Source organism: Struthio camelus, chromosome 4 (genome assembly GCF_040807025.1).
Source record: "Struthio camelus isolate bStrCam1 chromosome 4, bStrCam1.hap1, whole genome shotgun sequence".
Classification (NCBI taxonomy): Eukaryota; Metazoa; Chordata; class Aves; order Struthioniformes; family Struthionidae; genus Struthio; species Struthio camelus.
The window spans coordinates 3,092,778-3,105,854 of record NC_090945.1 but is presented as its reverse complement, the minus strand read 5'-3'; the positions used below and the strand labels follow the sequence as shown (position 1 = coordinate 3,105,854).

The 13,077-nt window shown below is 52.8% G+C and overlaps 2 protein-coding genes across 3 annotated transcripts in view; one reads left to right on the top strand and one right to left on the bottom strand.

Annotated features, from left to right (window-relative positions):
• Nucleotides 1-7,400, bottom strand: part of TNKS (tankyrase) — a 143,995-nt gene extending 136,595 nt beyond the window's left edge. The window contains exon 1 of the mRNA XM_068941094.1: nucleotides 6,859-7,400. Within this exon, the coding sequence (XP_068797195.1) occupies nucleotides 6,859-7,366 (508 nt within the window). The 5' untranslated portion in view covers nucleotides 7,367-7,400. The remainder of the gene's footprint in view (nucleotides 1-6,858) is intronic.
• Nucleotides 7,401-8,988: 1,588 nt separating this feature from the next.
• Nucleotides 8,989-13,077, top strand: part of MFHAS1 (multifunctional ROCO family signaling regulator 1) — a 35,613-nt gene continuing 31,524 nt past the window's right edge. For both annotated transcript variants that reach the window (XM_068941092.1, XM_068941093.1), the window contains exon 1: nucleotides 8,989-12,175. In XM_068941092.1, coding sequence (XP_068797193.1) covers nucleotides 8,989-12,175 — 3,187 coding nt within the window. The remainder of the gene's footprint in view (nucleotides 12,176-13,077) is intronic.

Here is a 13,077-nt window from a genome sequence, read left to right as displayed (position 1 = left end):
CTTTCAGTTTATGGAATAAAGCCAGAAGTTATGGCTGGGTTAGTCCTGGAGGCCCATTAAATGCTGATTTAGGAAGCAAGATCTAAATTATAGAGCACCTTAAAAAGAATGACAGGGATACACCTGGTGAGTGAAGTCTAAGAGCACATAAAATCAGACTAGAGTGTTATCAGTCTTCTAAGCTAAAGCTTTAAGATCAAGATAAAAGAAACTGCATCTCTTTTGAGATATTAAGAGAAAACTGGATATATTTAAGCAGTATTGATTTTCTACTCCTTTGACTGGGAAGGAAGAGCTTTTACTCCCAAGGTTTTCCTTCTGTAAAGATATTCCCAGATGTCTCTGAACCAACACATACAACTTAGAGATGCAAACAGGTGACAAATCACAGTAACCCTTTTCTTCCAGCACTAAGACTATGAACTATTTAAAGTGAGCTCCCATGCAGGCAAACCCCATTTTTCTGTAGGAGTATTTGTATATATAATACATTTCAGTCTTAAGGAAGAGAGAGTCCGTTCCTTAAAAGGACATATCTGAAACATACTACAAAAAGAAAAATCTGGTAACTTGGAAATAACATGTTATTCTCATGTTACCAACTCAAAATATCTTATCATCTTTTCTTTTTTTTTTCCAAGTACCTCTCTCCCAACAGTGACAGTACTTATGCAAAACATAGCACAGAACCTAAAGATGTTACTCAGTTTGCACATTGGCTATGAAGCAAGTCCTATTTAATAGCAAGTTTCTGTAGGATCAGCTTTCATTTCATAAACCCTCTTAGAATACAATTCAAGTTCTTTTTCCCCTATTCAGATCCAATATCATTTAATAACCCTTCAGAAACCTTATCATTAATATTCTCTACACCTTAATTCCAAAGTGCTAGACAAATACAGGCAGTCTGAAACTCAAAAATTTTATAGCAGCATTTAAAGATGCTTCTCTATTCCTCGCCTCAAGAGCTCATTAGATAGAGGAATTTACTGTCATTATCTGCCTTACATACTGAAATGCTCAGTGCATAATCAGAAGTTTCCAATGCAGCTTTTTGGATAGTATGAAACTGAACAAATTAAGTCTGCTAACTGACTGTAAAGCTCTATCCTCAACCTTCCCACTCTCCTCCTCCCCTCAAAAAAACAAGGATTGGATCCTTTTTTCCTTCATTCTCATAGCACTGCCACAACATCCCAGTGGCAAGCCTAGAGCACTTGTAATAGAGATATACACTCGAGCAGCACAACAAGCACGCTCTCTCTTACATGCCTATTTTAAGCATCTGATAGCAAGCCTTACTCTCCTACATCCACTCAAATGGAGCACTGGTTTGTTTTCTATTAGACCCAAAAGCCAAAGAGCATCACTACACTTCTACTTTCACATGCAGCTTCAGAAGATCTTAGCAGTATCACAAGTGCACAGTATTAAGCCTACTAAGAGTCAGTCCCTAAATCAGTTTGAAGGGAGCTTACCCATCAACTTTTTCCAGTAGGATTTGACAACATTTAATCATTTTTAAGCCAAATGACTACTGTCAGCTACTTTTTACTCCTCCTGCAATGCTGAAATTTGTTTTGGCCCCACAGTATTTTTAAATGTAACAAACCAAATTCTCTACACAGTTCTTAAACAATATTAACAAGGGTCTGCTCCTCCATAGCTTTAGCTCACTGCAGCACAGCTGCACCACTTGTCCAGAACAGATTATCTTAACATACTGCTGTAAGCCTTTACGCTAGCGTAAGTAGAAGATGACAGGACATATTTTAACTTAAGCCTTGGAGCTGTGCGTTTGACTGGTCAACTCTGGTGACTTTGTAAGTGTTAACAAAACTTTCATCTTACCCTAAGATGTTAAGTTTTGACTTCTCATCAAAACTCCTTCCCAGAGTATATTTGCAGTGTTTCAATAAAAAGCCCATCTTAGCTAAATTACACTGGTTAAGTATGGCTGTTCTTTTTACATTAAGAGCAGCATAAGGGTCATAATACAGAAACAGGCCTCACCACAGCATGAATCCATCCTCTCTCTCTCTCTCAAACACGTTTTAAGGATTCACAGGGCTTGATTCAAGGAACAGCCTAACAGACAAATGATCATGAGTTTTGATAAGAGGTCAGAGGAGCCCTTCTCTCCATCTAGGAATATTAAAGGTACAAAAGTCTTGGAAAGTCAACTTCTGTACGTTTAGTGTTATACATGAAACATGACAAAAAAGTAATAAAGTAGGAAGCCAAAAAAGCATCACTGCCAACCTGCTTCAGATTTCTACAGACCAACACAGGCTTCCCCCAAAACCCCAAACAATTCACAGAAGAGTGCTGTCCCACCCTACTCCACAAAAAGTATACCTAAAATGAGATACATGTCTCACAGACTGAAGTCATCCCACCATCCCAAAAAACTAGTTAACAGCTTTCCCTGAAGGAGAAATTCTACCCCTCACACATGTGTAACCACCAACTCATTTGCTTATGCTGGCTTAAGAGGTGTTTTGTCACCTAGGTGAGAATAAAAGTCACCAAAAGTAGGATTATCAAGCCCAGTTACAAGGACAGACAGCGCAGGCATAATTTTTTTTTTTTTTATACAACTAATGGGGGACCAGTAACACAGTAAAGGTGTCCATAGCCTGGTGTAAGTATTGTATATGTAAGTAAGCATTAACGAGAGTTTAAAATGTTTCTCAGGGAAGAGAGGTAACACATCTCTAGGTCAAATAAAGAGTACCACAGGGAGGCAGGGAAGTGGAATAGTTTGTCTCATTCGATAAGTACAAAGGAGGAAACCATTAAGCAGAACACAGGGTATTGCAGTGAAGATGGTGGAAAGTACAAAATAAGTGAAGATACTTTTTATGTCGGTAAATGCTCCACTTACTCTGTAAGATTCCTTACCACATGATGTCATAAGTTCTCTAAACGTACATGATATCAAAGCTAAAAAGAAAAATGGGTAAGTTCATAGAAGGCAAATCTACTGAAGATGGATGAACTTGTACCAGCACGTAGAAACCAGGTCTTGCTCTAGTAGTTGCTTAGCTATGAACAGCTGGAAAAAATACTCGGGGAAGTATCATGTACAAACAGAGCAAACACGTAACTCTTCCCTAGACATCTGCTTTTGGCCACCAGCACAGATGAGACCTTGAGTCAAACAGACCTTTGTTCTAGCCTAGCACAGCTGCCTATTACTATTATTTTATTTCAGTAACAAGTCAGCTAGTTTTCACTGAAAAAAGTGAGTGCAAGAAGCCATGAATACATATCAACACCTCCAGCCAATTTCTTCTTTCTATTTTAAAGTCATCCAATCAGTTGCAAGTCTCTCGAAGCTGCTTCTCTTGTTTGTTGGGGACCAATATCTGAAGGCCTCACTGGTACCAGAGACCCAAATAGCTCGCTAGCCCTCATCCCACACAGCTGTCAAAACACTCACAAGTTTTCCTCTCTCCGCACTGGCATACCTTTATAGAAGGATCCTTCAAGTCACTTGGGGAGGAAAAGCAGACCATCACACCTACTGAAAAACATCTAGAACGGCAAGAGAGGCAGTGCTAGAAAAACAAGCCAGTCAAAGGATAAAAGGAAAAGGATCCTCTGTTCAACCTCTTCCTGCTTTAAAGAGCGGCCTACATCACCCTGATACAGCCTCAATATTTGTTTCTACTCTATTAACAGCTAACCAAAGGAGGACTGCTAACAAGCTGAATAAATCTGACTTTTAAACACAGTTTAACAACCAATTCACCATCATCCAGATCAACTGGCAACTCAGATAACCCACAAAGAAAACCTGGATAACGCTGCTGCTTCAGTTTGACTTGGCCCTACACGTTTTATTCATAAGTGGATAATGGATAGATGACTCCAACTTCTAGAAATAGACTTTAATCTATCCCCAGCTTTTTAAGTAATTGATTACGGAGACTTCAGTTCTCTCCTTATCCCAAGTTTACATGTGTAGTAAGAAACTTGCATACTCTCAGAAGTCACTCCTTTTATCTTCCTTCTACTACGAGAAAGGAGATAAAGGTGACTTTGAAACGAGAAACTTCATAAAGTTTAAGGAAACATGAACTTAGTACTCTTTATAAGAAAGAACTGAAGTTGTCCTCCCTCTCGCCCCTGTTACATGAAAAGTGAATTAACTGCCTGGCATTGCTGCCAAAAAGGATATCTGAGAAAACAGAACTGAGCAAGGGAAAAGTGAAGTACCCAGGAAAAAAAACTGAATCTGACTACCTCAACAATTAGAAAAATGAAGCTTTGCCTGCGATTAGAAGAATTCCTCTATTACAAACCACAAGAACAGAAGTGAAACTCTCTCTGCTGTTCCCTTAAAAAAGTTGAAGCTTCAAGAGACGTGAGAGAAACAGTTAAACTCTAAAACATTGGCACACTGCATTCTTCAACTCCTGTTCCTCTTATAAGAGGGGCCAAACAATTTGTAAAGTTAGCTATGACTCATAAAATTGTGCTATTACACATAACACTGCTTAATACACATAGCAGACTCCTATGCTTGTAAGCAAAGGGGTTTTATTTCTCCTTTTGTCCACAAAGGGGAAGGAGATCCTATCAATGTATTGCATCACTTGCAACTACATACTGCCTAAGACCAGCTGCATTCAAACTTGTTTACAGGCCTTTTCAAAATTTAGGACCTCAGTCTTTCTCTAATAAGAAATCTATCTAATGCTATTAGATGTCAAACTCATTTCAGTCAGATACATGCTTCATTAATTTCTGAGAGAATACGCTTGGCAGCTAAGGAAAGTCTTTAAATCTACAAAAATAGAGAACAAACAGTCTTATTAGGTATAAGAAATTCACCTGCTGTGTTCCTCATGCTACAAGGAAGCATCTTCCATTGCTATTACAGTAAAATCGCACCAACACTCTTGCCTTTCAAAGCCTTAGGTTTTGTCAGCTCCTTCTCTAACCAAAGTTCAGGTTTTAAGTGAAATTAATATTGTACCACTACAGGACCAGCACTACAGTTTGTACTAGTCTACCACTGAAGTTATAACTTGAAATTTTAGCACTTAAGGGTAAGAAGCGGGGTCTAATTTTAAGCTGGAATCCAAAGTGAGCTGATGTGAGATGAGGCCTCCAAAACATTAAGCACTTTGTGCACATGCATGCAGTTGTGCCAGCATCACCTCCCAGGGCTCACTGAAATTAAGTAGGCCTGCACATTTCAGTATTTATTGGTAGAGCTCAGGGATTAGAGGAGATGCAAATGGCTCAAGACCAGTACTTCCCATAGAGCCACCACGAGATGCCACTTTGACTTTGGAAATGACAACAGACCTACACAAACACAGAGATAAACTGAACAGCACTACCTGGAGTCCCAAGCAACGCTGTGTCAGATAAATGCTTATTTTTGTAACTGATTTCCATGTGGTGCTTTAGAGCCATACACCAGCATTCAAATATTGAACATAGAATAAAGCCTGAGTAAAGGCTTCAGCAACTTCTGTTTCTCTTTCATATTGGCTATTGTGCTGCTTATCTGACAAGGGTTACTGGAGCATGTTCCGAGTTGTAGAACGGGATCCAGAACTCTACTGTCAATATTAAAGAGCTCCAGCTTGTGGTGCCAAGTCAGGAAAATTAAAATAGCAACCACTCTGTCAGCCAGGAGCAGGCCAGTAAGCATGGCACATCAGCAGGAGTAGGTCAGGGCATCCCATAGCCACTGGCCTACTTACAAGCTCAGACAAGATCCGTGCCCCGCTGGATGGTATCAAGGCAATCTGTATCATTGTGGCATTTGTCAGAAAGACTTCAATCTGACCACGGACCTAGCAACCGTGCAAGTCCTGACTTCAACTATTTTCCCCATTTTACTGTTATCACGGGCTTCACTCCCCCTGTGCCTCTAGCCATGGCCAGCCCCCCACAAAACGCTCTCTTTATAGACTATACTAAGGGGTAGTAGCTATGCTTGGTAGGAGACAATGTTCATTTGCAATTGAGGTCAGTCACTGAATCTCACTTTTGACTTATTTTATGACAGTGACTATTTCTGGTCACAATATCATCTCTTCCCCACACTGAGAGGCATATTGTCTCCTGGACACAGCTGTAACCTCCCACTGAGTTCAGCTGTTCCACTTCACCTCTTTCCCCAGCCCGCTCAAACCACAACAGAGGCAGAGATCAATCCGTAGCTACACTGAGATAACAGGAAAAAAAGCAAAACCAAAAAACACACACACACACACACCAGTCAAAACACAAAAATGCATTGACTTTGATTCCTAGTAAGCCTACCTGCATCACAGGGTTCCTTGACTTTCAAGAGCTACTGCAATACAAGTGAAAACCTTAAATCCAAACCAACTCTGCCCTGAGTTCCAGAAACATAGTGACATCAGTTGCTCACTTGCTAAGCCCACATGCTGAAGTCAGCAACTTGTGGGGCCAATACAGGGAGTTATTTTAGTACTTTTAGATTATACGGCTTCCCTCATGCCCCCACAGGCTCTCCTTTCCCCCTCTTCTCACCCAAAGGGATGATCCTCTGCCCGTTTTGGGGACGGGGGAGAAGGAGAGAGAGGGGTTTAACAGCCATCTACTCCCGCACCCAGCATTAGTGAAACGGCACCAGGAAAAGCGCCCTCGCGCTCCTCCTCTCCCAGGAACGAGCTTGCGCCCCCGCGACCCCCCGGGACGCTGGAGATGCGCTCCCTGCTGCGCCCACCCAGCAGGTGGGTGCGAGAGGGGCCGCGGGAGGCGCCGGTGCAGGACGCCGAGGCACCGGCTCTCCCTGCTCCGCCGGGAACGGGAGGCCGGGCCGACCCCGGCGCCCTCGCCTCGCCCAGCGGCCCCGGCACTCACCGGCAGCGAAGTGGAGCGGCGTGGACTTGCGGCCCGCCATGTCTTTGGCGTTCACGTTGCCCGTGTCCACCAGGCGCTTCACGCGCGTCACGTCCCCATTGCGGCAGGCCTCCAGCAGCTCGCGGAAGGCGCCACTCGCCGCCCCCAGGCCCGCCGCCTCGGGGCTCTCCACCGCCGGGCTCGACGCGGCCGACGACGACGCCGACGAGGAGGAGGAGGACGACGACGAGCTGCCGGAGCTGCTGGCCGAGCCCGGCGGCGGGCCCGGGGCGGCGGCGGCGCCCGCGCCCTCCGCGCTCTCCGGGGCTGGAGGCCGCTCGGCCTCGGAGGGCGCCTCGCCCTCAGGGCCGGCCAGGCTGTGCCGCTGCGCGGCGGGGGCGAGCTCGGCGGGCGCCAAGCTAGGGCTGCGCGGCGGCGAGGCGGCGGCGGCCGGCGGCGAGGCCGGCCCAGGCGGCGGCGGCAGGTGGTGGTGGTGATGGTGGTGCTGGGAGCGACGCGGCGCCGCCATTTTTCGCCCTTCCTCTACCGCCCCCCTCCCCGCCTCCCTCTCAGCCCTCGTCACTGCGGCAACGGCGGCAACGCCCGCCCACGCTTCCGCCCCCCCCCCCAGCCAATCCCCGCGGGCGGCGCCCGGACGTGACGACAGGGGTGCTGGGGCGGGGCGGGGCTTTCGCGGGCTCCACCCCCTGCCGGGGCCGCGGCTAGCGCCCGCCTTCCGAGCAGCTCGGGGCGCGCGGCTGCCGGCACGCGCCGCCGGGGGGCGAAGGGGGGGGGGGTGCCTGGCTGCGCGCGCCCCCCTCCCCCCCCCGCTGCACGCGCGGCCCTCGCACATTGCCCAGCCCTGGCCCACCTGCCTCTTCGCACACTCACCCCCAACCTTGACTTCTTGCACGCTCATCCAGGCCTTGACCCTTGCACACTCACCCCCAGCCCTGGCCCACCTGCTTCCTTGCGCACCCCCAGCCTTGACCCCTTGCACATTCACCTCCAGTCCTGGCATGCCTGCGCCTCGCACACTCATCCAGGCCTTGACTCCTTGCACACTCACCCCCAGCCTTGACCCCTTGCACGTTCACCCTCAGCCCTGGCATGCCTGCGCCTTGCATGCTCCCCCCCCGCCAAGGGCTGGAGGATCCAGCCTGACACATTCCCACCTGGGCAGCAGGGCGGGAATCCAGCATTGCTGTCGAAAAGACGTTTGGTCTGAGATTTTGAGCAGAACGAGTCAGTCCTCCTCGTCCCCTACCCCAAAGCCGCCTTCCAAAGAGAAACCAACTAGCGGCCTGGAGAGTGAGTACTTGGCAAAGACCTCATGAGCTCTGGGCTCGTTAGGGCCTGGGAGGTCCTCTGAGTAACGAGCAGGTCTGAAGTGGTACGGGAATAGCGGGCGGGGGCTTTCAGCAAGCAAAGCCCAGAATCGGGCTTTACACCACCTTTGGTAACTCGAGGTCTTTCTCCGGCCCCCGGAGGGCTGCGCTGCAGATAGAAATCTTATTACTAATGCAGCTGCCTGGCTCAGTAAAGCGAGGGAACCTCAGGCTTCAGATGAATAATTAAAAACCCCGTCAACAGGCCTTTGCAGGGCCATCATCTAAAATTAGTAACTCCGAGCGCAATTCTGGGTGTATAACGCAATCCGCAGCAATGGGATCCGTTTCTTCCCTCCTTTTTCCCCCCCTGCCCCAATGCCACGCACTCTTGGCCGTTTGACAGCCTTCGCTTCAGCTGCTGAGAACGAGGGGAAGGGTCTGGGGTGATCCCCGAACGTTTTCGGGCTCCGGCACCGCTTGCACCAGCACCGACCCGTCGCTCAAGCACAAGCCCGGCCCGGAGAAAGCGGGGCCGGGAGGGGGCGGGGCGAGAAGGGGGCGGGGTGGGCGGGGCGAGAAGGGGGCGGGGTGGGCGGGGCGAGAAGGGGGCGGGGCGAGAAGGAGGCGGGGCGAGAAGGAGGCGGGGCGAGGGCGGGAGAGGGGCGGAGCGAGAGCGCGGCGGGGCCCCGCCCCCGGCGGCGGCGGCTACGTGCGCGGCCGGCAGCGGCGCGGCGGGAGCCCGCAGCCCGCCGCGGCGGCGGCGGCGGCGCCGCGCCCATGGCGAGCGGCGGCGGCAGGTAGGGCAGGGCGCGGCGCGGCCATGGCGCAGACGGAGCCGGCGGAGGCGGCGCGGCCGTGGCGCGGCGGTGCCGCCGCCCTGCTCGCGCGGAAGCTGCGCGGCGGCGGCGGCGGCGAGCCCGAGCCCGAGCCGGACGCGGGGCCGCCGGGGGGGCCGCCGCCTCCTCCCGCCGCCCGCCCCCCTCCCGCCGCGGCGGCGGCAGCGCTGGGCGAGCTGGAGGCGCTGAACCTGAGCGGGCGCGGGCTGGAGGAGCTGCCCGAGGAGGTGGGCGCCGCCCTGGGCGGGCTGCGGGCGCTGAGCCTGCGGCGCAACCGGCTGCGCCGCCTGCCCGCCGCCGCCCTGCGCCACCTGGGCCGCCTGGCCGAGCTGGACCTCAGCCACAACCGGCTGCGGGGCCTGGGCGACGGCGCGGCGCTGGCGGGGCTGCGGGGCCTGCGCAAGCTCAGCCTCAGCCACAACGAGCTGGGCGCCGAGGGGCCCGGCCTGCCGCCGCGCCTGGCCGAGCTGGGCCGCCTCGAGGAGCTCGACCTCAGCTTCAACCGCCTGCGCCGCCTGCCCGAGGGGCTGGGCCGCCTGCGGCACCTCCGCACCCTCGACGTCGACCACAACCTGCTGCCCGCCTTCCCTGCCCCGCTGCTGGAGCTGGCCGCCCTCGAGGAGCTCGACTGCTCCGGCAACCGCCACCTCGGGGCTCTGCCCGAGGGCATCGCCGCCCTCCGCCATCTCAAGATCCTCTGGCTGAGCGGCACCGGGCTGGCGACCCTGCCCGAGGGCCTCTGCCAGCTGGGTGCCCTCGAGAGCCTCATGCTGGACGGCAACCGGCTGCGGGCTCTGCCCGCCGGCTTTGGCAGCCTGCAGCGCCTCAAGATGCTGAACCTCTCCTCCAACCTTTTGGGGGAGTTCCCTGCCGCCGTGCTGGCCCTGCCCGGCCTGGAGGAGCTCTACCTGAGCCGCAACCAGCTCACCCTGCTGCCCCCTGGCCTCTGTCAGCTCCGCCAGCTCCGCACCCTCTGGCTGGACAACAACCGCATCCGCTACCTGCCTGACTCCATCGTGCTCCTCCACAGCCTGGAGGAGCTGGTGCTGCAAGGCAACCAGATCGCCATCCTGCCCGAGGGCTTTGGGCAACTGTCCCGCGTCACCCTGTGGAAGATCAAGGACAACCCCCTCATCCAGCCCCCGTATGAGGTGTGCATGAAGGGCATCCCTTACATCGCGGCCTACCAGCAGGAGCTGGCCAACTCCCAGCCTGCCCTCAAGCCCCGCCTCAAGCTGGTCCTCATGGGCCTGAAGGATGCGGGCAAGACCTTGCTGAGACGGTGCCTCATGGAGGAGGACAGGCAGAGGGAGGACGCGGGAGGTCCGGAGTCAGGGAGTGCCCAGCCCAGAGGCTACCCTGGTCAGCAGCGAGATGCTGGTAGAGTGCCGGTTGGGTGCTGCCCCTTCCCGCAGCCTCCGGACACCTCCTCAACGCGGGTACCTGCCATGCAGCAGCTGGAGCAGCTCCCTGTTGAGCGGCGGGATGTCCCCCATGCGCCTTCTCGCAGAGTGCAGGGGGAAACACTGTGCCCGGCGCCATCACTGCCACCGGACGCCTTCCAAGCGCCATCAGGAGCGGGACTGCCAGGAGGCAGCAAGGGCATTGAGGTGATGGACTGGACAGCGGATGCTGAGAGGGGTCTGACATTCATTGTGTATGAGCTAGCGGGGGACCCGAGCTACGATGTGATCCAATCTTTCTTCCTCTCCCCCGGGGCCTTGTATGTGCTGGTAGTGAATTTGAGTGCCTACGTCCCTCAGCACTTCTACCGCTCTGTGGGCTACTTCTTGCACTGGCTTGGTTCTAAGGTGCCCCATGCTGTGGTGTGCATGGTGGGAACCCATGCCGACCTCTGCGCCGAGCGGGAGCTGGAGGAGAAGTGCCTGGACATCCATCACCAGATTGCTCTGCAGGAGAAACGGGATGCTGAGGGACTCCAGAGCTTGGTCCAGCAGGTGGATGAGGCTCTGGGACAGGACTTTGACCTGCGCTGCTCCAGCCCGCACGCCACCTTCTACGGGGTCTCGGACAAGAACTTGCGGCGGAAGAAAGCCCAGTTTCAGTATCTTCTGAACCACCGCCCACAGATTCTCTCCCCGGTGCTGCCCTTCAGCTGCCGGGACCGTTGCCAGGTGCGTCGCTTGCGGGACAAACTCCTCTCAGTGGCCGAGCACCGGGACATCTTCCCAAACCTGCACCGAGTGTTGCCCAAATCCTGGCAAGTGCTGGAGGAGCTGCATTTCCAGCCGCAGGCTCAGCAGCTGTGGCTCAGCTGGTGGGACTCTGCCCGGCTGGGCTTGCAGGCGGGCCTGACGGAGGATCGGCTCCAGAGTGCCCTGTCCTACCTCCACGAGAGTGGGAAGCTGCTCTACTTTGAGGAGCACCTCACACTGCGGGAGTACGTGTTCCACAACCTGCCGCGGCTCATCGATATCCTCAACGTCTTCTGCCAGCGGGATGCCACTGTGCTGCTCCAGAAGTTGCTCAGCGACACCCACATCGATGAGCTGAGGGCCACCCAGCTCCATCACTATGTGGAGGGCTTCTTGTTGCATGGCCTCCTCCCTGCCCACATTATCCGCCTGCTTCTCAAGCCCCACATCCAGAGCCGGGAAGACCTGCAGCTCATTCTGGAGCTGCTGGAGAAGATGGGCCTCTGCTACTGTGTCAACAAGCCCAAATGCAAACCCCTGAACGGGGCGGCTGCCTGGTACAAGTTCCCTTGCTATGTGAAGAACGAGGTGCCCCATGCAGAGGCGTGGATTAACGGCGCCAATCTGAGCGGACAGTCCTTTGTGGTTGAGCAACTGCAGATTGAATATAGCTTTCCATTCATTTTCCCCCCTGGCTTGTTCGCGCGCTACAGCGTCCAGATCAACAGCCACGTGGTTCAGCGGTCGGATGGCAGATACCAGATCTACGCCTACCGAGGAAAGGTGCCGGTGGTGGTGAGTTACCGGCCTGCCAGGGGAGCTCTGCAGCCGGATACTCTGTCTATTGCTAGTCACGCATCTTTACCAAATATCTGGACAGCCTGGCAAGCCATAACCCCGTTAGTGGAAGAACTGAATGTCCTGCTTCAAGAATGGCCGGGCCTGTACTACACTGTGCACGTCCTCTGTTCTAAGTGCCTTAAAAGAGGGTCACCCAACCCACACACTTTTCCAGGTAAGGCACGACCCTGCTGGCCTTTCATCCCTACCGGGGCTTCTCCCCTTCTGGGAGGGAGGTTTGCGGTGCTAACCTCGGCTCTGTCTTGTTTTTCCTTGACTGTAACTCTCTTCCCAGATGACTTGGGTCATGAGAGAAAATATTAGGATAGCTCCAAGGAGACAGCCTGAAAATAACCCTGTTTTGAGATGGAGCAGGAGGTGGGGGGAGTGATGTCCAACTTCGCGGGTGCCTTTTTTTCCCCTCTGCTTTCTGGGTTTTGGCCCCCCAGGCCAGGTCATGCTGCTGTTGCAAAGGCTCAGTCCTGTCCTCCTTGTTTTGACTCCTTTGAATAGTTCTGCGTTTTTTCCTTATTCCCTTTAGCTTGCAGCCTCCTCCTCTCTCGAGGCCGTGTGTAATCACAGATGGAGACTGCTGAAAGACCCCCTGCCGCCCCCCAAACCTGACCTGTGATGTAGCCACGCAGAAACACTCCTGGTAGCGGACGCCGGGTGTTTTGGCCTTCATAGCCCTATATAAAAAGCTCTCTCTTGTCTACGAGGCCCTGTCTCTACCAGGAAGCGTTCCTCCCTGAAGAGAGAGAGATGCTCCATCTTCTTTGTTTAAGTGGCTCACCTAGAAGCAATTCCCTGCCTGCAGGTTTGGGAGCTATTGTTCTTAGGAAAAAAACCAACAAATCTTTTCCTTCCATCCCCCGCTGTCCCGCTTTTTTTTTTTTTTTAAAAGAAAAAAGCATCATCTCTCTCCTCTGGAATGTAACTACTTGTGGCGCTTTTTAAAGCAGTCACAAAAAGTCACGGTCGTGTTGGTGTTTTCCAGCGGCGTCTCTTTTACTTTGTATGGATGCAGGTGCTGCCTTCGGACCCATCTCCTCCCTACCCAGCTGTATCGCTCTGGGG